Source organism: Porites lutea, chromosome 2 (assembly GCF_958299795.1).
Source record: "Porites lutea chromosome 2, jaPorLute2.1, whole genome shotgun sequence".
Taxonomy (NCBI): domain Eukaryota; kingdom Metazoa; phylum Cnidaria; class Anthozoa; order Scleractinia; family Poritidae; genus Porites; species Porites lutea.
The window spans coordinates 4015593-4037510 of record NC_133202.1 but is presented as its reverse complement, the minus strand read 5'-3'; the positions used below and the strand labels follow the sequence as shown (position 1 = coordinate 4037510).

Below are 21918 nucleotides of genomic sequence, written 5' to 3'. Positions count from 1 at the left end.
AGCCAACAGGCATGTTTGTCTCCTGCCAGTTAGGTTTTTACCCTTGTTATGTTTCTATTTGGTTGCTTTTCCTGTAAACTAGCTGGATGAGCTAAGTGCACTCTCCACTACAAACAAACCTTCAACTTTTTAAGCAGTTTTTAACCGGTTATCTCCACAGTTATGGTCCTTGGTTTGTTTGCTCTTTGCTATCTTCCGGGATTCGTCTCCTTGGTAGTCTCAGTCAAAATCGGCATGAGTCGAATCCCTGTGGTACTCCGAGACACTGTTGTACTTCTGATAGTGGTGCAGAGCGCGCTTAACCCAATTATTTACATGGTCAGATCGAACGAGTTCAAGCGTGCTTTCCTGAAATTTTTCGGAAGAGCTCCTGTTGTACCCCAGGTTCAAACAACTAACACCCTGACGGCGCGTTCCCCTCCGTCACGTATGGAACTGTCAGTTGTATGCCATGTGCAAAATGATCGCGGCGGGCCATCAATATCAGTTCTTCCAATCCTGGAAACTCCTCTGGCGGCAAATGTTGCTGGAGCATTGCTGACTAACCCCTCCCTCCATCTGTCACTTGACTGTTGCCATGACGATCGTCGACCATCATTCTTAGCTGTCCCAACTCCTGATCCTTCATCTCCATCGAGGGAACAGATTAAACATTTCTTTGACAATGTGAGCTTCCGCTTCTAGATTCTTAGTCTATAGTCTATCTCGTTTGGAAGGAACAGACAGTGCGGTATTTATAAATCCTCAATACTTCCTGTTTCGGAAAACTGTAAGACTTTCCCGGTGACAAAGAGACAGTGGGGCCGAGTGGACAGTCCCTCCGAAAGTCCGTGGTTCGATTCCCGCTCTAATAATAAGCTGGATTTCGCCCATCCCTTAAAGGTAATCCAAGACAGTCTGGGATTCCGACCGTGGATTACGGATTTCCAGGTTTTCTTGATTCCGGATTTTTTCTCAGTGGAACTTGAATTCCGGATTCCAAGAACTGGATTAAGCCCCAAAGCCCGGCATTTCCGATCGACGAGCAAAAATTTCTCGGATTACCATACATGGGGCCGGGCGATGGATTGGATCTGATGTTTAACTCCCTACCGTGTCAATCCATGGGAAGTCTGGGAACGCCAGCATCGATGGAGGGTCTCAATAGGGTTAACCGCCAGCCGTCAAAAAAGGTTACTTTTTACCGTCAACCGTCAAAAATGAAGATTGATATTAATTGTCCAAAAATTTGAAGTCATTTCAGTCTTACTTTTTTTAGTATTTCAGCTGATCATCATGGACTTCTGGCTCCTGAAGAATCCAGCTCTAAACTGGAAAACCAGTTCCCATGTTCTCAAAAACACCTCTGCTAGACTTTACAAGACCTTAGAAATTGCTTATATCTGAAATTATTTCGAAATTTTATAAGTGAAAGGCCAAGACAACCTCCAAAACACAACAGTTAATATAACTTTATTCAGAAGTTAATATTTACTAAAACTCTTGGACTAATTTTCCACTTAATAACAGTCAACCGTCAAAATCGGAGAGAATTAACCGTCAACCGTCAAAGCTATCACCCTGTTGAGACTCTCATAATGAAACCCTAAGAACGGTGATCTGCGTCACAGGCGCTGGTTATTTTTTTTTTGGTTTAAGGCTGATTTAGCAAAGAAAGGGAATGTCAGTTGACGACGGGAAAGCGCGCGGAAAGGACTGAACGCCACTTTAGGTGCCCGATTTTCCGCTCTGCTATTGGTCAAGCCAGTTGTTCGATGTGCGCGCCGCCGTCAAGCGACGTTCCTGTTCAGTTGCTAGGAGCTCAGGGTACGCGAGGGGCACACTTCCATTCGCGCGTCCTCGAAATTACTCCCTTCGTCCTAATAGCCGCACTTGCTACGCAAGCTATAAGAGGGTCTGCGTGGGAGGCTAAGTAATTTATTTGGAATATTTTTTTCTACTTATTGACAGCCAACTGCACATAAAAACCCAGTTATAACCCGGTTTCCCCCATAATCAAGCCGCACCTTACACAAAGGAGATTGATAAGATCGCTTCAGCTTACTTCTGCGAAATATTTACACATATTTTATTGAAGTGTCGTCTATGCATTCGAATAAACCTTGAAATTTAAGCAACATATATTTACATGGGCATCATCTATTTATTCTGCTCAAGACGTCAAGACTGCGAAGTAAAAAAATCATCAAGCAAAACATCCTCTGCATCATTTAATGATTGTATTGTTGTTCTTGGCTGTAAGTGGGTATTGTATACTTCATTTCCGTACTCGTCGATCTGAAAAACTATGAGAACTTCTGGCGTCGCTTCAAACAAAGTGAAAGCTCCCGAATTACCATGGAAAAATCTACAAATGCAAAAAAAAGTATTACTCTTTATTCAGGCATTTTTTATCCGTAGAATAAAGAGACATTAGGAAGTCTTTAGAGTGAACGATCGATCTTCGATCAAATTATGTTGCTCATGCACTTTGTTAAAGGGACGCTTCACTATTAATAAAAACTTAAAACCTTAAGACCTTAAATTTTTTCGTCAGTTACTGCTTGTAATGTCCACCCAAACAATCCCAGAAATCCTGGTCCCGACTGCTTGTACCTATTCCCCCTTGTCAATACAATTTGTTCACGTCTCGCCATGTTTCCTTAACGTATTCTCTCTAAGTATGAGAGAATACGTTTATTGTTATTTGTTCACTACTTGGCGCTTATGTCAGCATGTTTGACCGATAACAAACCCATAGCGATGGAAATATAATTTAATTTAGATCTCATCGGCGCAAGACTTACTTGAGTGAATTGCCAAGCATTCTTTTGTGAAGCATGTACGAATTGTAAAAGTTACCGTTACCCGTCACAATGTAATGCACATTCGACTGATCCTCCTTGATGTGCTACAAGAAAAATGAGAAATTCAGTTACATTATTCCTTATACAGTCAACCGTGTTCTAAGCCAACCTCTATTAACCATGATCACCATCCATCGAGGGGTCACTTGCTGCCAAAGTCCCAGAAACGGTTTCATTACAGTGGCGGATTCAGGGGAGGGGCCTGGGGGGGCCCACCCCTCCTTATGTTTAGACCAAACTGAGGCCCGAAGGGCCGAAATATTTTTTTTGGAGACCGGCCCCCACCCATTACCTCAAGGTCTAAATCCGGCACTGCATTACTGCTGCAGAAATAACCTCTATAAAGTAGTCACCTCTATTTTTTAAAAATTTTAGACACTGTTTATAAGTGGTCGCAATCACCTTTTCAAACCAAGGTCTCGTAGAGATATTTTTTATTGTTTATAGTTCATTAATCTCTCAAAGGTCACTTTGTTAAGGGCTACCAGACTATGTTACCAAATAGATTTGTGCATGCTTATGACCTCTGTGTTATTTAGTAACTTCTCTTCTCCCGGTACAAGGCGTTGAACAACCCTTTCAGGTCTAAATGCAAGTTTGACAAAGGGATCATGTCGCAGAATATAATCTGCGAAGGTAATTAGTTTTTATTTTAATTATCATTCATTCAAAATATTTCTCCGTTTCTGATTTGCTAACATCCCGCGAGAATTTTGCGCTATGTGAAAAATGACGTCAACTGTGCAGCAAAATTGCCATATTATTGGACAGTTAATCGAGAAGACCTGGGGTCGAGGTTGAGTTGTTTTTGGCAAAGAGTACAAAAAGGCGGAACATTTCAATCGTTTCACGAGGAAGAAATAGGCGAACTATTTGCTAAAAACATAACAAGAACAGCAAGAAGACAACTCGACGGATGACATCTGCTATTTGGAGAATATTTGCAGAACTGAACAACCCTTTATCTCCTAAACTTGCCAATAAACATGCACTATCGAAGATGAACTTACATCGATAAAGGTAAACATGTTTTAGTTTGTTTTTAAACTAGGAATTATTTTGAATGAATAATAAAAAAATTATTGAATTCGGCTTTCCTATCATCTAAAGAATTGTGGAGATCGCGGAGGGTGTTATCCGCCGAGACCGTATAACACCCTCCTCGATCTCCATAATTCTTCAGATGATACTCAGTCTCAGATTCATTAATTGTTGATTAGTAGACACGAGATTTGATAAGTTGAGGGGAGGTCGAATATTGAAGACGTACCTGTAGATTATGGTCGTGACCACTGAGGTAAGCAGTGACGTCATTTTCCTCCAGCAATGGTTTGAGTTTAGATATAAGATATGGTGTGCTGCCATGGATACCAGCTGACAGGACTGGGTGATGACCAGCTACTATGAGGTATTCCGCTCTGAAATTCAAATACGTCAGTCGCGTAAGAAAAAAACTCATTTTCCGCATTGCATTTAAGTGTTTATCAGAGCTGTCTTTTATTGTCACGACTGGTAATGTCACAAATGTTGAGCGGTGAAAGGTTCTCAATATAAGTTTGTGCTGAAATAAAGAAGGGTTCTTTATACCAAGATGGCCTTTTGTGAATATGTTAAATCTGTGACGCATTCCGAGGCGGATTTCAATAAATTACTGCTACTCACGTAGATTGCTCGAGTGTTTGTTTTATCCATTTGAGTTGTTCCTCCACATCTGGCAATTTCTCTAAATCTTTCTGCCTGGGTAAATAAAAACGTCTAAGTCAGCTAAGCGCGAGATGGCCAGCATAACGCTCACTGATGGGCCTTAAATAAGTTATTAAAATTCAGACTTGTTTACTACGAGATTTAAATTGCCAATTAGTGACCGAAAAACCTTTTTACTCACAAAAATACCGCCATATATCAAATATAGATGTTTGCAAAGTAAGAAAGTCACTGAGAGAAAAAAAAAAGGGTCGCCGTTTTTCATGTTTACCTTTAACGCAATCTATCTCAATCTTTTATTCGCGATCCTTGTTTTGGCTTTTCTTAATTTCTCTTGTGTCCTTTTTTAATATTCTCCATACTGTAAGTGATCGTTTAATTTTAGAGAAACTTTATTATCATTAACATTTAATATAAACAAGCCGGTTGTGTGAGAACTCATAACGCAAAAGCTTAACCCAGTGGCAGACGCGCCGGTCGACACCAGGAACATAGGATTTTTTCGCCTCTTTCCAAGATGAAACGACATTCCAAGGCCGGGGTTATTTATTCCTAGAACTCCATTTTGCCCTGGTTAGAGAGAGGTAATTTATAGCAATAATTATTTTCTTTGTTTGTGTGTGTTTGTTCAGGAAAGAGCGTCTCTATCCTCACAGCAGGTCTTGCGCTCAACACCGCTCCTGCCAGCCTATGCCAAGTCCACATTGTTAGAATACATACGGATCATTTTTAGACACCTTTAGATTCGAGGACGAGAACAAGTACAAGTTCGAGATTTTGGATTTTCGCGTATTCTCAAAAAATAAAAAACCCCGTTTTGTACCTATTTTTAACCAGAAAAGTTAGCACTGTTATCTTTATTGAAGAAGGTTACAGTATGTTGCCCAGTATCCGGACGGTACCAGTATCCGGACACTTGAAACAAAAACTCAATTTTTGAGGCGCCCTTTTCAGTTCTCGGTAAACAAAGTATTCCGATGAAAGCTGAACACTTCAGCTTTAAGATGAAAGTTTTGGCGATTTGAAAGTTTGCGAAACAGTCGCAGAAGACGCCCTTCTGTTCAGGTGAGTAGACTGTTTATGGCTAATATTTACGCTGTTTACTGCGCAGTAAAATTAGTGCTGCTCAGAAAAAGGAGGGTAATGTGTGATATTTTCAAAGAAACTGTTTTATTTTTAAAGTGGAGATACTTAAGGAAGTCAGGTTTTCAGAAAGTTTATTAATTCTTCTTGACATTCGATTTGTTTGGAATAACGGAGGCCAGAAACATTCAGTAAGTATTGATGTCAGGTGCCCAGTATCCGGACAGTTTTTCATTTGCTAAGAAAGAATTGATGAATTAGCTGTGTACATTATCCGGATAAGATTTATTTCATATCAGTAACTATAATTAAAGCTTAGGATATATGATATAGTCGTACAATGTAATTCTACTCAACTCCGTATGGAAATTTTCTTCACTCATTCAGAGGCGACGTGATTTCGTGAGCACGGCTTGTTTCGCGTGACTGCATTTTCTATATATAACCGAAAGCGTCTGAGTTGAACCTGGAATTCTCATACTTTCCCCAGTTGTGACTGCTAGAATGGGGTTGTAACGGTCTGAAAAATGTCACAAAGGGATTGGGAGATGTGAAAGAAGGAGCAATTAGTGCTAGAAAAGCAGGCTTATTGTTGGGACTGAGCATGAAGAAATCTACACTGAAGGTCAGACTAAATAGGAGAGTGACCTTTGACCGTCGGATTGAGGTCCCTTCCCCAAGCTTTTTTTTTTAAAAAAAAATAAAAAATGAAGAAAAAAAGTCGTTTGCAGATTGGCTAATTGAGCTTGCAAACTCCGGCTTCGGCATGTCCACGGACGCCTTCCTTAAACCAGTGAAAAAGTTCCTAGACAAGGAAGTGAGAATTATACCATTTTTAAAACAACCGCTCGCGTTCCCCACCATACCCCAGTCATTTGTTATGTTTTATTTCACGATGCTATTGTAGGTTATATTTTTGGAATCGATTACCAGACTACTTTGCAAGTGCAAGAGAAGCTTATAAGTCGCTTGCCTGTCGAAATTTATGTACAATTACTTTGTCAGTTGTTGTGTCCGGATACTGGGCCAGCTGTCCGGATACTGGGCAACATAGGAGCTCTGCAAAAATATTAATTTTGCAATGGAAACAAAGGCAAAAAAGTTAAACTGTCTCTCGTCATATTAAGGACTAAGGGAAAGTTCATTTAATATGACAGGGGGGGGGGGGGATGAAGATATTGAAACTCGAAGCTTGAAATTTTAGCAGCCCCCCTCGCTAGCGGTTCAATTTTTTAGGAGCCCCCTCCTTGGTAGTCGAAAAAATTTCAGAGCCACCCCCCCTCCCCTCCTCCTTCAATTCCTTTGCTCCCCTGAAAAAAGATTGCAATGTTAAACTGAAGTGTCCGGATACTGGACAACATACTGTAAGCCTTTTCCCTATCGCAGAATGATAAAACTTCTAATAGTTGATAACTTGATAACTTCTCGCTAAAACTCATGGTAACATTGACTACGGCTATCACGCTTTCCCGCCAAAATAACGCTGATTCACCCGTGCGCACTTCTTAATATTCGTACTCGTAGTTGTCCTCGTCTTAGAATCTAAAGGTCTCTTTTTTGGCGCCTGCTACAACAAGCCAGCTTTTCAATTGTCGCAGAATAAAAAACAATTAAAATAACTACAATACCCGAAGAGCATCAAAAAATACAAGAACAGGTATCACTGAGCCTGCTGTCAGGGTCATTTGTTTAAAATTAAAAGCCGTTAAAACGAGATTAACGTTAACGGGTTAGTAATCCACGATAACCATTTCGCTTCGTCTTCATGTCAATGTGGTGTACTCAACACTAGTTCTACTTACTTTTTGCAGCAAAGAAGAGTTGTGTCTATCATCACCAGTTGAACTGTCGTAGAGGATCCAGGTATTTTCAGGACTGAAACCGATAAAAATACACATACAGTTGCACTTTTTCTGACGCGCACCGCCGGGAAACGGCCTATCTATAATGGAAAAAACAAACTTAACACAATTCTTTTTTTTTTTTTTCAAGGACTCTTCGGTTTTGCAGAAAGCTGTTCGCTTAGCGTCTGTGTCGAGAGTTGGTTCCGTACTGTCGGTATATATATATAGTAAAACCTCTGGGGGTAAGAGATAATCTTTTTATGAAAACAGTTGCAAAGACTTTTTCCTAAAGACAACAAAACTTGTTCAATTCCTACTATCTTTTAGCTCCCTTCCCGCCGGTTTGGCTCCCAGAGCTGCGGTAAAACTCGTAGTACTTGTTTTCCATCTCGACAAAACAAACTATTTTCTTTGGAACAAGAACGAGAAGTCCGAAGACTACAGCAAAGCTGATTTAAAACAACGTGTATTGTTTTTTATAACAATATTTCGGCTGGCCATACCAGCCTTCTTCAGGTTTACAGATGTTACTGAACTTATGTAGCAATCACAATATTATATAGATGGAGCCGGTGTCGCAATAAAAGCGAGAGGCGGAAATGAGGTACAACATAAAAACTGGAAAGGAAAAATACTAAGGATATGGATTACAATAATTCGTCTCGGCGGTTCAGGCCATGAGGTTCAAGAGTCATGGCCTTATCTAATATATAGATTTAGCCAGAGCTAAAAGCGAAGCTCCAATTAATAAATTTATAATTTAAATCAAAAAATAAACTTTTAATCCACAAATCATTTAACTTAAGGGCACATTCATGTGACTTTTGAGGGAAAGGCTAAGTTATTTTAGAGTGAAACATCTTGCATCGAATTGATAACCTTATATGTACACCCAAAAAATAGCAAACATCTTCGATCACATTCAAGATCACAGTAGATTAGGCCTCGAACACAATTCTTGGAAAACAAATCACCCCGAATTTTTTTGCGTTCGACAGGTTTACTTTACAAATTCTTGCCAACAAATCTGGGGGTGTTTAAACCAACCTTTTATAATTTTTATACATCACATTTGAGGTGAAACAGTACTATTTATCATACAGACCTCGGACAGAATGCAGTATTTCACAATTTTTCAAGACAAATTGCACTCAGTCAATATTCAGGACGATCAATCGTAAAGCGAAACCGTTCAAAAATTTCCAAAATCACCCATATGGCTAGCCGGTTCTCGTTTCTATAGTGCGAGCTGTCAGTGTGGTCGAGTGTTTGAATGAACTTTAATAGAGTTAAGCTTCAACATAATAGCGAATTTATTATTATTTTTTTTTGTTATTTAATGGTTTCAGTTATAACGATGTGTAATCTTATAAAGCGTTTGATACGCGCGACATTTTTGAGTACTCCTGCAAGCGATGTTCATGAACGATGAAAACAAACGGCACAGACAAGCGATTAAAATTGCAAGAGAGACTACTAACAATCAAAAAAAGAAATATAATTCGGTGAAACATTTACAGAGATAACAATTTTCATTCATGAAGACAAGTATTAAAGTGTCTCTAAAAATCCTGAGTCTCGGCGTAAAGCTTTATAAGCCGGCTTCCCGGCGCGGGTGTTTACTGTTTTCCAAGGTGAACTCCTCGAAGCAAGAAAATCGCTCAAAGTTTTCTTTCTACAGCCAAATTTATAACTAAATATTCTTCGGAACGTTTTCTTTCTATCTGTGGTGAGCAAATATATCTGAAGGCTTTTTAAAGTTCTGTAAGCTTATATCAAACCGTTCAAACCTGATACTAGGTCAGATCATTGACTCAAACTACGGCTACAAACGTGCATAAACTTGCCGCATAAACTGTCAGCGTGAATGTGCAAGACTTCATGAAATTAGATATAACAAAAACAAACATCAAATACAATAGTTACTCAGGCTTACCATTCGAGATTCAGTTCCTGAAAGCTATCAAGGAAGGCCACAGTTGCTTGAGACTTTTAAACCCTCTTAAACATTAAGCAAGGTGAAAAACGAAAACGATGCCATCCGAAACCGAATTACCAAATTTTGACAAGCGACGCGTTCCTCAACCAAAAACCCAGTAAACAAACCAGCCATGAATAACAGAAGACTCTTGATAGAAGCTGTATTTCATTTTGTACATCCAGAAGAAAAAGACAGTTAAAAACATCACAAGTTGACACAAAACTCTTCAGCTTCAGCTGTCAAAGTAAACAATTTTCAAGATGCTGCATAATTTTTTCGCATGAACTCACCTGTCAAATTTTGACCAATCAGAGTATAAAAATTGGACGTAGAGCGTGACCAACGCGTGACCATGGTAAGATAAGGTCATCCCCGCCTGTACTTTTAAAAAAACTGGCTGAATTTTCGCTTCCGAAGTCAGTTTGAAATCAAAATTCTAATAGTGCGGGGCCATAGTGACATAAACACAGCATATTTGATATGGATCCTTGGAAAAAATAAACTTGAGCCTGCGATGATTTCAAACTGGTAATTTGTCAGCGGATAACTTCAAAAAAATACTCGACCTCGATGGGTCGACACTTGAGCCCGCGCTACGGTCAGGTGATACTGGTCAGCGGATGCCCTGTTTTGACAGCTGTCAATTGATCACAACCAGGAGGGAGTCATAAACTCGTGAGCGCGGCTGTCCGATGTGCCTGGCCATCGTGACGTCACAGCAAAGTGAAGCGTGCGACGAGCAGAATTTTCGAAAATGGCGGTGTTATTGTTTTTCATGTCAACACTTTGAGCTTATTTTTTCCCGTATCATGAAGCAGCAATGTGGTTTCTCTTTTGATCGAGGATACCATTACCTTATATTCCAACGGAAGAGGTAAGTGCATTTTGATTACTACGTGAAAGTTCTGCAAAAAAGGTTTCTGAAGGGTTTAGGTGAGTCTCCAAGTTGGGAAAATTATGTGAGTGCGGTGCGACCTTTCGCTCGACAAAAACCCATTTTTCCCTGGATAAAAAGCATGAGAAAACTTGTAGCTTCGCTCGAAAGTAGTTTATATCTCACAGAATCCATAAAGCATATAATAAATGTCAGGGAATGAACCACAAAAATGATCAGTGTATTTATTCGAATCAGTTTCCTCCGTTATAATTTTGCAATCTTGTTGAATTGAGGTTGGTTACGAAAATTTGTTATAAATGAGCTGTTTTGTAGTTATTTCGGTTCTTCAGTAAGACGTATAGAAGTATACTGAGTTGTTAAGCTTATTATGACCTCGTAAAAGCCCGATCGTGAAGAAGTTCACTCTTTTTGAGGCACTACGTACCATATTTAATCTAAATATTTGTTTAGCTTGTAAATTTTTGTACACCTTCTGAAAGTTAAATTATATATTAGGAAAGCCCCGGCGGTGGGGGGTAACACTCTTGAAACAAGAGACCAACAGGATAATTTTAAACCGCACTATCAAGCCTGCATGTGTACACGTATGTACACTGTATTTCACTTTCAATACCCTCTCAACATCTGGTAGTATAATGCATCAGTCAATTGAAACCCCGGCCTCCTGATCCCTGAGACTTATCGGGGAATTTAACATTAACACCACTAATTTTTTCCCTTGCCAAGTAGTTTGTTAAAAGCACCTTATGGCACGGAATTAGTAGTTGTAGTTCTAGGTTTGATTTAAACCGCTCTCTTCCGTCTAGTACTCTGTATTTATTAATTTTATTTTCAAACCAATGGACCTGTTAAAAGAAACTCTCAACGGCATTCCATCAAATTCATGAGAAATGTCATCCACTAGCTGAACTTTGTAATTGCTAACAGTGCTTCCATCTGTCGGTTAGCCTGAGATCATGCCCTCTCCCTATTATCCCTTTATGTCTCTCACGGGAAGATGGCATGATACATTTGTTTGTCGGATCACATGTAAAAAAGCCAGAATCTGGACTTTTTTCTGATTGGATAGGAAACAATGCGGATGATTTGCGCTGCTCCAATTAGCCAAAATGCCGCCATCCGTTAGTTGTGGTTGATTTCAGTCTGCATTTTTGCTTGCGTAATGAGCAGTGAATTCATACGTGAGTTTGTTATAAAATTTCTGCCGGCTCAGTTTTCTTGAATTTGAAGAATGCGTAAATAGAAATTTCATATTTTCCATCTCATCGTATACTAAAAAGTTGCAGTCAAAAATTCACTGATCATATGAATGCAATTTGATACCGGCTACAAGTTACAGAAACGACAAACGGGTTCACTTTTCAAATAATCAATTCATGAATGGAATCTTGACCTTGATTGACTGTAATTCCTCCTTCAGAAACCTGCGAATTATTCTGAGCGATCTTCGCTTTCACAACACCTTTCAGTTCGTAAAATATGGTGCGTCAGCCTAATTTTTTTTTCACTGCTTTCGAAGTCAATGAGCTTTAACCTGTAAATTCTTTATTATTTGTAGCTGTTAAATAAAGGTACGGCAGCTCCAGCTAGCAGTATTTCATCACAAAAACAACACATTTAAAAATTTTTTTTAGGAAGCACATCTGAACATGGACGTACTTAAAAATGTTCTTTTCCCTAAAATTTATTTCAAAAGAGACATTAAAATATGATTGCCGTATGGTAAACGCTTATTGGCTAATAACATGACAGGTCAAGAAGACGTTACATTATGTAAAATAGGGGGCGGTTAACAGCTTGTTAAATGAATGCATCAGGTGTTATTTTTTTTCCCTCTCGAGCCAAAGAAACAAAGAAGTGTGCTTTTACATTTTAGGAGTGGGCACTTGGTTTCTCTGCTAGTCCTGACGATTAACGTCATTCTGGGTTTTCTTTTGTAGAGTAACGGCTACTCCTTGCTTTTGATTCTAATTTTGAGTGACAATTCCTGATTGCCTAGTCTAGACTAAAATCTTCAACCAATTGATCAGTTTCCTGGAATACAAACTCTAATTATACCCTATCCTAGAGTAAAGTGCTTCAAAACCATACCCTTCAGAGTGGAACATACCTATATAGCCCATATATGGCACAGCCCCCCTCTCCCCTGGAGGAAACAAGGGCTTCTAAGTCACTCATATTAAATCCCGCTCTCTCTGTCCCTGCTTCCAAAAATGCATAAATTATGCACTGTTAAATCCCTGCCCATGAGCTGGCTCAAGCAGGAATTTTGTTAATTCCACTGCACACAGGGCCAGTACGTTGTTAAATATGTGTTAAATCCTGACATTGGCTGCATTAAATTCCCGCTATGCGCCAGAGGTTTGGGGGAAGGGGGGGAGGGAGAGAAGGGTTTCAATTGACTGATGCATTTAGACACTGTAACCTTTACTCGCTTACTTTGTCACTAAGAGTAACTAATCAGTCTATCTAACTATACAAAACAGTATATAAATCTTAAACAGGTTTTCAGTAGTATCTATGGTGGTATGGACTAGAAAGGTGTATTGGTAATGCTAATCATTTTCTGTTTTTTCTACAGGATTAACACTACTTAGACCAACGACGTTTCCAAGCTTACATCTGTTACATGTAAACAGAATTGGAGACTAGTACTGGCAGGCCTCTCATTATTACTTATTCTCTTGGCCTCTACATCATCGTTCGATCAAAACATTTATGGTCACTCCAGAACATAACATTTGATCATCTACTTGTTCTTGTTTTTGTTATTGACAATGTGATGAGGATTTATACCTAGAAATTATTTTGGTGAAACTGCTCACAGACAGGATTTTAGAAGAAAAATAATGAATAATGTGTTTTAACCGCCATAGCCTTCAAGTCAATTCATCACTGAAAGCTTTAGCCTGAGAATGCAGACAGATTTCCAGTTGTATTTTTCAGTGACGTGAAACTACAACCCAAAATGTTTTGTTTAATTTGATTATTTTTGTCCAGCTCTAGTGCTTCTTGTACTGTCTTAAGTAATATGACCTGTCAAAACATTTTTCCTGACCTTTTCTTTTATTTAGTAAGATTATCTTGCATAGTTTCATGGAAAGTAAAGAAAAAGTGTTAATAAAAGATTTACACTATAAGTATTTTGTTGCTGGGATACTTGGGTATCAGCTCTAGAAGCATAATGTCAAGTGAGGTAGATATACTCCCACATAACAACAGACTTGGGAAATAGTTTCCTTATATCCTTACCTCTGAGGAGCAAATGGAGCAATTATTATTTACCAACGAAAAACTTACACCCGAATAGCTTCGGCAATCCAAGCATGTACAGTGTAGTTTAGGTGAAATGCTTGTATCTGCACTGATAGTTGGAATATGCGGACCCCCATGGAAACAGTTACTCCAGATTTCGAGCGTTTATTGACCAGTTTTAAAGGCGTCCTTATTACCATTTTTTGGGGGAAGATTGAACGGTATAGCTGAACCTTGACAGAATATTTGTCCTCTCATTGATAAGCGATTTGGTACCTTCAAGAACTGTCTCTTCAGGTCGTAAGCCGTTTTCAAATAAGCTTCAATGTCGCTGTCCAAGGTTCGAAGTGAAAATGTTCAAATCGCCGAGTCACTAGCCTTAGCGTTCTGTTCCCAATTCTGAGATATTTTCCACCTATTTATAGACGCCATTGTTTTGATTCTGATTTTTTCTTGAAGGTATTGTTTTCAGTGGAAGGCTCCTGTAGAATCTTGCGTCAGCCCAACTGGCTATAAACGTAGTATGGGTGTAACATATTTCTTAGGCAATTTGTAGACTTAAACTGTTTTCAAGCCCCTCTCAAGTCCAATCATTGACATAAAAAGATACCCTCGAATTAATCGTATTACTCGTTTCAATTCGAGAGCTTTATTGTTGGATTAACTGGCTTATTTCTCTTGCCCTTCGCGGCTGACTCGCAAGGTACCTGCGGAAAGTAGTGTTTAAAGCCACTGATCATTTTTATGAAATTGTTATGAGATTTAATTTTTCAAAAATGAGAAAGAGTTTTGACCTATGTAACTTATGTTTTTGTCCCCAAGCGCAGTATTGTGGCGTTTCTGAGTTACAGGCCATTAAAGATGATCTTGGTGATGATTTTTATCGATCCGTAGGAGCGTTTGTCAACACTTTTGAGTCTTGTGGCCAGTGTGTTTTTTGTTTTCAGGTTAAAATTCCGTTATTGATACTTTAAATGATAACATCTATAGCTTCGCTTTAGTGGTTGAAATGATTTGCTCTACTGTTACTGAGAAATTGGACCGTGAACTTTTCACGACAAGCATTTTGTTTACCTTCTTTCAAACCTTCCCGGGCGGGCTTGAACGTGACGTCACGATGGCCAGACACATCGGATTTTCATTCGCCAATATCTGCTCTAGTGCCCAGGCCTTAGTTTATGACTCCCTCCTGATCACAACATTGATGTGAAATTAGTTTTCTCTTGGGCTCCCAAACTAGCTAAAATGTGAGAGTAAACATTGGTTTTCCTGTGGTGCGGACGGACGGTCGGTCGGCGGTCGGCGGTCGGTGTACGGTCACGTGATTACCAAATTTTCTGGGATGGGTAGATTTACTTAGCAATGGGGCTCCGCCCACGCGCGCGCTTCGCGCGCGCGTGAAGCTCCGCTATAAAATGCGACTCCCGGGCCTTACGAACTGAGTCACGTGAAGAATTAATTTTCTCTAGTGGGATTAACTGCATGTCAGTATGAGAATGGTTAGAGTGAGAGAGAAAGTGTTCAGAAACAGTAGTGGGTTTAGATTTAATGTTAGTTTTGTCGACTGCACGTCTGTGTTCGTTAAATCTGTCCTTGAGACGTCGTTTAGTTTCACCTATATATTGTAAATTACACCGGTTACATTGAACCATGTAGATAACATTTTTAGGGTTACAAGTAATGTGTGAAGTGATGGAGCGTGTTTCACCTGTAGCGTAAAAGGTATAACTTGTTAGGCCGTTAGTAATATATGGACAAGTTCTTTGGAACGTCGGCCACGGTTTCTGCATCTTGAAACATTTGACCTAAAGTAATTTCAACTTTATCGTCTTTATATCGATGTCAATCTATTCCATCCAAAGCCATCCTTTATAGCTTAGTGTTACCTCTTGGGCGACTTTCTATTTATCATTGCAATAAAAACACCCAATCAGCTTCCAGAATGTCATACAGAGAACGAACTTCGAAAATTTATTGAGTATTTTGTATGCTTCGTACCCAGGCTCTTCTTGGACTTTTCGGTGGCATTCGCAGCACAAGGGGCCATGAGAAATTCTGGTGTGTAGCGGGACGGACCGAAACACGAAGCCAGGCGCATGAGAAGGCTTAAGCTGAAACGCACGCGCTGTTTTCCTTTCCCTTGACCCCCTGCAACAATACTACAGCCGAACACCATAAGATCAAGAAGCTACTGCCGGTACGAGGCCTGGAGGGTACTCAACAAAGTTTTTTTCGGCGAGGCTCCTCACCGAGGTCCAACCCCTTTTATATACCCTTTTTGAAAGAAAAGGTACCACTTTAGTATACCTGCTATTGACAAATGGTACCCCTTCACATACCTAGTCCAGAACTTTCCATCCCTTTCAAATACTGTAAATTTACTGTCTTTAAAATATGAATAAACAACAAAACCAGAGTGTATTCTAGACTTTTTCAAAGCCATAAAATACATCTGTGAAACCTTTTGGGCCTTTTTACTGCCCGAAATGACAGATCTCCCTGCCCTTTCATATACCTCAACTAGTGAAATTCCTACCCTTTCAAATCCTTTCATAGCCTGAAAAATGTACCCCGCTTTATTTACCTTTGCGATTAAATGTAAAAAATGCGGCAAACAATACGTGGGGGAGATCAAGCGCCATCTCCACGAAAGTTTTGGGGAACATCGCATCCTAATTTTACTCCTGTTTCTGAACATCATAATCAAGCCGAACACTCTATTAACGAAGTCCTTCTCATTCCCCTAGAACTAATCCGTAGCAAGCGTGACTCTGTCACAAAGGCACGCGATCGAGGCTCACCTCGTCGACAAAGCCATGACATTAGAATCCCGTGGTATAAATAGACGTGATGAACTCAATTAGTGACATTTATCTCTTTAGTAGCCTATCATTTTATCCGTTTGCTGTGTATTAAAATCTCCTATGTAACGTTCATCTTGTATCTATATTCATTTTGCTTAGCCCCAGTTGAAGGTTTGTGTTGCAAACCGAAATATTGGGCAAATATTATTCACCATTTTATTTTTGTTTTCTTTTTCTATTTTTCCTAACACTCTTCCTGTCGTAAGGATCAGTTTACAGTTCTAGTTCTAAAATTGGTTATCGAAGATTTTACTGATCCAGGTTCTACTTAAGATCCGGCTGACCCTCACTGGTTTCTCGTTGAGGTTTTGCCTTCACAAGTGTTTCCTCCCCGTATAGGCCGTTATAGAGAGTACCCCCCCCCCACCCCTCCCGGGTACGAAGCGGGTACGTATACTGTGTAACTGTAAACAAATACCTTGTGTATAAAAGAAGTGGGGAAAGTGCCATCGTTTAGACCTCTTGGTGTAGGCTATTTGCGCGGACACGTTAGAGCCGTAGTCATGGTTTCCAGCTATCATGTACCACGTGGCTGTTTTTAGGGCGGGGTACTTGTACACGTGCTCAAATGTCGAAGAAAATCGGTGATCATCCACGTTCTTGACACCCTCGTAATAAAAATTGTCGCCTAATCCAACGATGAATTGTACTTGTTTTGTGTCGGCAAACTAAAAAAGTAAGTAAAGAACTGGTCTGTAAAGCTTTTTTAACAACCTATTTCACAGTTTGAAGCAGAACATAATTAGACTATATTCATACGAGTCCGCTGAGTCCTGAGCCTAAGGGCTCATTTGCTATTCAAACTATCCCTCGAGGAAAACTCAAGTAATAACACATTGAATTGAATCCTATAATCAAATAAAAGAAATAAGTAGGTTGAGTATGATCTAAGCCTGTTCCAGGCTCTCAGATAGTGGGGAAGACGCGAAACAGTAGCCGGGGAAGACGCCAAAGAAAAGTTGGCGGGGCGGGAAAAAGGAAAAATGAAGGGATAGAGAGCTTGTAATCATTTCTTTTACGCCCCTCTTCCTCTCCCCAGTTTCCTCCCGTTTTATATTTTTTTTTCATTTTCGCGCCCTTTCTCAATTCAGCGGACCCGAGTCTCGGAGCCTGGAACAGACTAAGTATGATCTCCCGCGTGAGGCATTTAAATCGGAAGGGTATTTAAACTGCTACAGTGTGTCTCCTATACCAGGTCGACAACTCACTCAGAAACCCCCGGGACACCCCAGCATCCGCAAAAAAAATGTTTCCAGTAAAATGATATATTATTGCGAAACTTTTTCCTCGCAAACGTTCACATCACTTTTGTATGCGGCACTGAAAGCGGGCCAAAGCCTAATTAGAAAGGCGAATTGAAGAGGCCGGGATATTAAACAGCTTTGATTTGTTGACATGTGTTGGGATCGTTAAGTAACAAGCCTTTCTGAGGGTAAGGGTTGAGTGAGGAGAATTAAAAGGCGAAGAACTCTGGTGCCACCGGTTCGACAAGAATCATTGTCAATGTTTAAGAGCTTTTCTTCGAGTGTAAAGCTCTTCCAAAGCTGATTAAATATTTACACCCGTTAAAAGCGAGAAGAACGTTATTTTCCGAGGTCATAAACGGTCAAAAAGGCTCTAAAAATTTAACCAGCCAAGCCGGTAAAATTGATACACGATTACTGAAAAATATGTGATTGAAGTGTTGCCTATATCGTGAGTTACATGCGACAGCTAAACAAAACCTCTTTATAGTCAAACGTCAGTCGGATCTCAAAATCAAGTAAGCAAAGCCAGCGCTTTCCCAACGAAGCATATTTGCGGTATTTTAAATGAATTTACACGTAATTAACATATAGTTGTTTTCTTCAACGGAAAGCCTTGTCATATTAACATAGCTGTTAAGTTTCTTATTTCAGACGTTTTCACAAGGTGGGATCTTTACCAATCGATAAAATTCTTTTTAATTTTAACTCCAGCATAGCTGTTTTCATTGTTTCTGGCCATACTCTGACGAATTATTAGCTATGTATATTCAGAGAAAACGCTTGTTTGCAATTGCAAGTTCCCAAATAAAACTCCGGAAACCTCCTAAATCAGGCCAGCATTATCAGAGCAGTCAGAGCACGATAGGGTTATAAGAGTTCCCTAATAAAGCCATGTCAGTTAATAGACGTAACTTTCAAGTGATGTTCTGTGTTTTTTTCTTTTATTTTAGAAGGATATTTGACTGGTTTGTACTGTAGTCGTATACCAGCGTTGCTCTGAATCCCTAATCCTACAGCTGAATCCTTGACATCATACAAACACGCGCGATGGACAACCTAGCTTTTCCAAGTATAAATATAGAAAAAGAAACACAATCAACTTATTTTAGACAAACAACGTTGGGCGGGACGGGCGCTCATGCATGAATGAAGCCTAGGTGTTCGTGAGCCGAAGAAAAATGACTGAGACGCGAACTCTATCAAAGGAATCGATTCCGTGTTACAGAGGGGTCTGTTGGGGTCGTCGAGAGAGTTGATTAACAGAATACAGATTATGGTTAGAGACGTTCTCAACTAGTTTTAAATATCACACTTTTTGAAGGTCTGTTTAACTTTACATTTTAATGTGAATCAATCCAGGCCATGTCGGGTTATTGTAATCAGATGTTGATGGCATATATCTTCTTAATTTCTTGGCCTTCAGCCCCAGATTAGCATCTAAGTCTTAAAATTGAACAAGGCCACTATTGAACACTCTTTTCAAAAAGTCTCAGCAAAGACGACCCGTACCTATAAAAATGCGCCGTTTTAAACTTTGCATGCCATTAAGAGGAAAGCGGAAAAAACTTATTACGTTTTATTTACACAGTTGGTTGATTTTAAAATAACAACTCAAACAACTTTAAGACACTCGCATTTTGATGAGCAAACTGATTTTAATAAGAAAGCAATTTATCATAGTGTGGCAAAACAGCTTGAAAATACACGAATGACTGTAAATTAAGCTAAAACTTTATAGCCTACAATGCCTGAGAATTTGAAAATCTGAGAATTATTAAAATACTTTCTCCTTAAAATCAATGAAAATCGGTTTTCTAATCCCAGCTTAAATTTGTTTTGGTCGATAATAACATGTTCAAGGCAATGTGTCAATGATTTCACGAGGACAACGTGAATGAAATTATATTTACAAAAGGAGGCCCAAGCAATTCAGGGTTTCGTAGTAACAGGCGGTAATTTTTTGTCGAGTGCGGTTCATTAATAGATTTTCTTATTTTGCTACATACCGTAAAGCTTCATTCCACTACCAAGCAACGAAAAATATCATTTAAGGTTTTCCTTCTTATTCAAGCCTGAAGTTTGTAACAATAATTATTCAAAGTTTCAGAGCTTTCCGTTTTCAGTAGAAAAATGCCATGTAAAATCTAGTGACGAAGCCGCCACGCACAGACGCAACTCGCGAGCGGGTTTTTCTTTTTTACGTTGACGTACTTATTACTAGTTATTTAGAGAACAGACGGACCAAGAAATATGCGCGTATTTTATCTTCTCAGTCACATTTTGTGGTTAACTTAGTTACCACGTAGTTTTGAAAATGACAGACAGAGGAAATGGTCTAGATCTGCCCCGCGACTTGAAAATTAACAGTTTTAAAACGCCCTAAAGCAATTTTTAGGAACAGGACAGCAATACTGAAAAAAGTTAAGAGCGGTCTCCACAGTTGAATATCTCCGTATTTGGAGCCTTTTACTAAATTATTTATCAGTCGTCGCAAATTTCGATACTTCCGGAGCATTATGCACTAAACTGTCTGATCAAGGTAAAAGTCTAAGAAAATGTTGTCTATGGAGGCGCCATAAATATGAGTTTATCTACATTCATGAAAGAAATCGAATAAAACTAAGCAAACTGACGATTGATCAACTTCTTTGTCTACTCCAGGAACAGAAAAACACCCGTTGATCAAATCACTGAGTACAAGCAACCAGCAGCAAAAAGAAACGAAGATCACCAATGCCATGTTTATCAAAATGCGCTGTAAAATTTGGACTTCAATGTAGCACATACCTTTCCCATGACTCTCGCTATCTTCTTCTGTGTGTAAGTTGAATATGGTGGCAGAGGGATTCCACCGAAATCCCCGATCGCAGCGAACGTAATTTTTGTTGTGACTGTTTCGCCAATATGGGAACATATCGGTAGAAAAAAGAGCAGGGAGAAACGTATAACCTTCTCCATTCATGCCCAGCCATGAGTCCTAGGAATAGCTTTTAGTCTCGCCCGCCCCGGCCCTGCGGTCTGCTGTCATTCTAAATATATTCCTGAACCTTGTTCATGTAAGTTACCACAGCTCGGCCACGCACGCGCAGTGCTTGCATAAATTTGACCACCTGTGACGTGAATAAACAAATCATTGCTTCCATGTTGACACATCTTGACATTACCTCGATCACACTTGTGATGACAAACTAATTAAGAAGTTGAGGCGTCCAAATGTACATGAGAAGGAGGGTTTTAATTTTTGATTTTCTCTCAGGAGTCAGTAATCGGCTCCTGTTTTTCTCTGTCTACAGACAAACTAGAAAATAAACAGATTAAAAATACTCCCGTACCATTTCTCAGCGTTCCACATGAGTGAGGCAAAACGTTTGAACGTATTCTTCCTCCCATGAATATAGTTTTTAATTTTCACTTGAAGTTTAATTGAGTCAAGGGGTGTCAGGTGAGTTTCTCCACGTCTGATCGAGCGTGAAATCTTTCGTGACGCTCATAAAGTGTAAATAATAATCAGCCGTCAAACTTAATTCTGTGTGTCTACTCAGTGTATATTTATGCTGGTCAGGTCTTTTATAGATCCCACATTTTACGGCGTATTCATTTGCGGTCCTTTGCAGTTCAAGTGTCTAAGAACATTAGCCTGTGTACAGACGCCCCCTTCCCTAAAAAAAAAATCGGAATTTTTTCTGAGGGGAGGGGGGCGTCTGTACACACTATAAGAACGTCTGTGTGGAAGGTTAGAGAGGATAATGTGAATGCCAGCTTTTTCTGAATACACATATTTCCAATTTAATATTCGACAAAAAGGCCTCAAAATGACTCCACCAGCAACCAGCAGATAGTAATAGGTCTAAATTAAAGAAACGTATATCATAGAAACAAAGGTAAGTCATTTTATTTCGAATCACACAAGACGACCGCATCGAGAGAAAGCATACTTTCTCCGCTCCTACACAATCTGTAGTTCAATTCCTTTGGCACACAAAAATCATCTTTGAGTAAAGATAAATAGTTACGTTTACAGCCTCGGCAAGAAATGCACCAGGAAATAAGTTTAGGCAGAAGAGATGATAGCAAACGAGGAACCCACGATTGTGGCAACTCAGCAGGATATAATGACTGAGTCAAACAAAGTTTGCGGACTTCTCGGAAAACAGATCTAAAAATAATCCCTGCGAACCCTGTGACTGAATCGTGAT

General features: G+C 39.5%; 1 protein-coding gene across 1 annotated transcript; it reads right to left on the bottom strand.

The window, feature by feature from the left end:
- Positions 1 to 1437: 1437 nt before the first annotated feature.
- On the bottom strand, positions 1438 to 20773 carry LOC140926503 (tartrate-resistant acid phosphatase type 5-like). Its single transcript, XM_073376232.1, has 7 exons — positions 20510 to 20773; positions 16894 to 17143; positions 7436 to 7508; positions 4509 to 4583; positions 4117 to 4264; positions 2787 to 2890; positions 1438 to 2347 (listed from the first exon to the last, which is right to left on the bottom strand). Exons 1-7 carry the CDS (start codon positions 20678 to 20680, stop codon positions 2161 to 2163), a joined length of 1008 nt encoding a protein of 335 aa, XP_073232333.1. The 5' UTR covers positions 20681 to 20773; the 3' UTR covers positions 1438 to 2160.
- Between the last annotated feature and the right edge of the window lie 1145 nt (positions 20774 to 21918).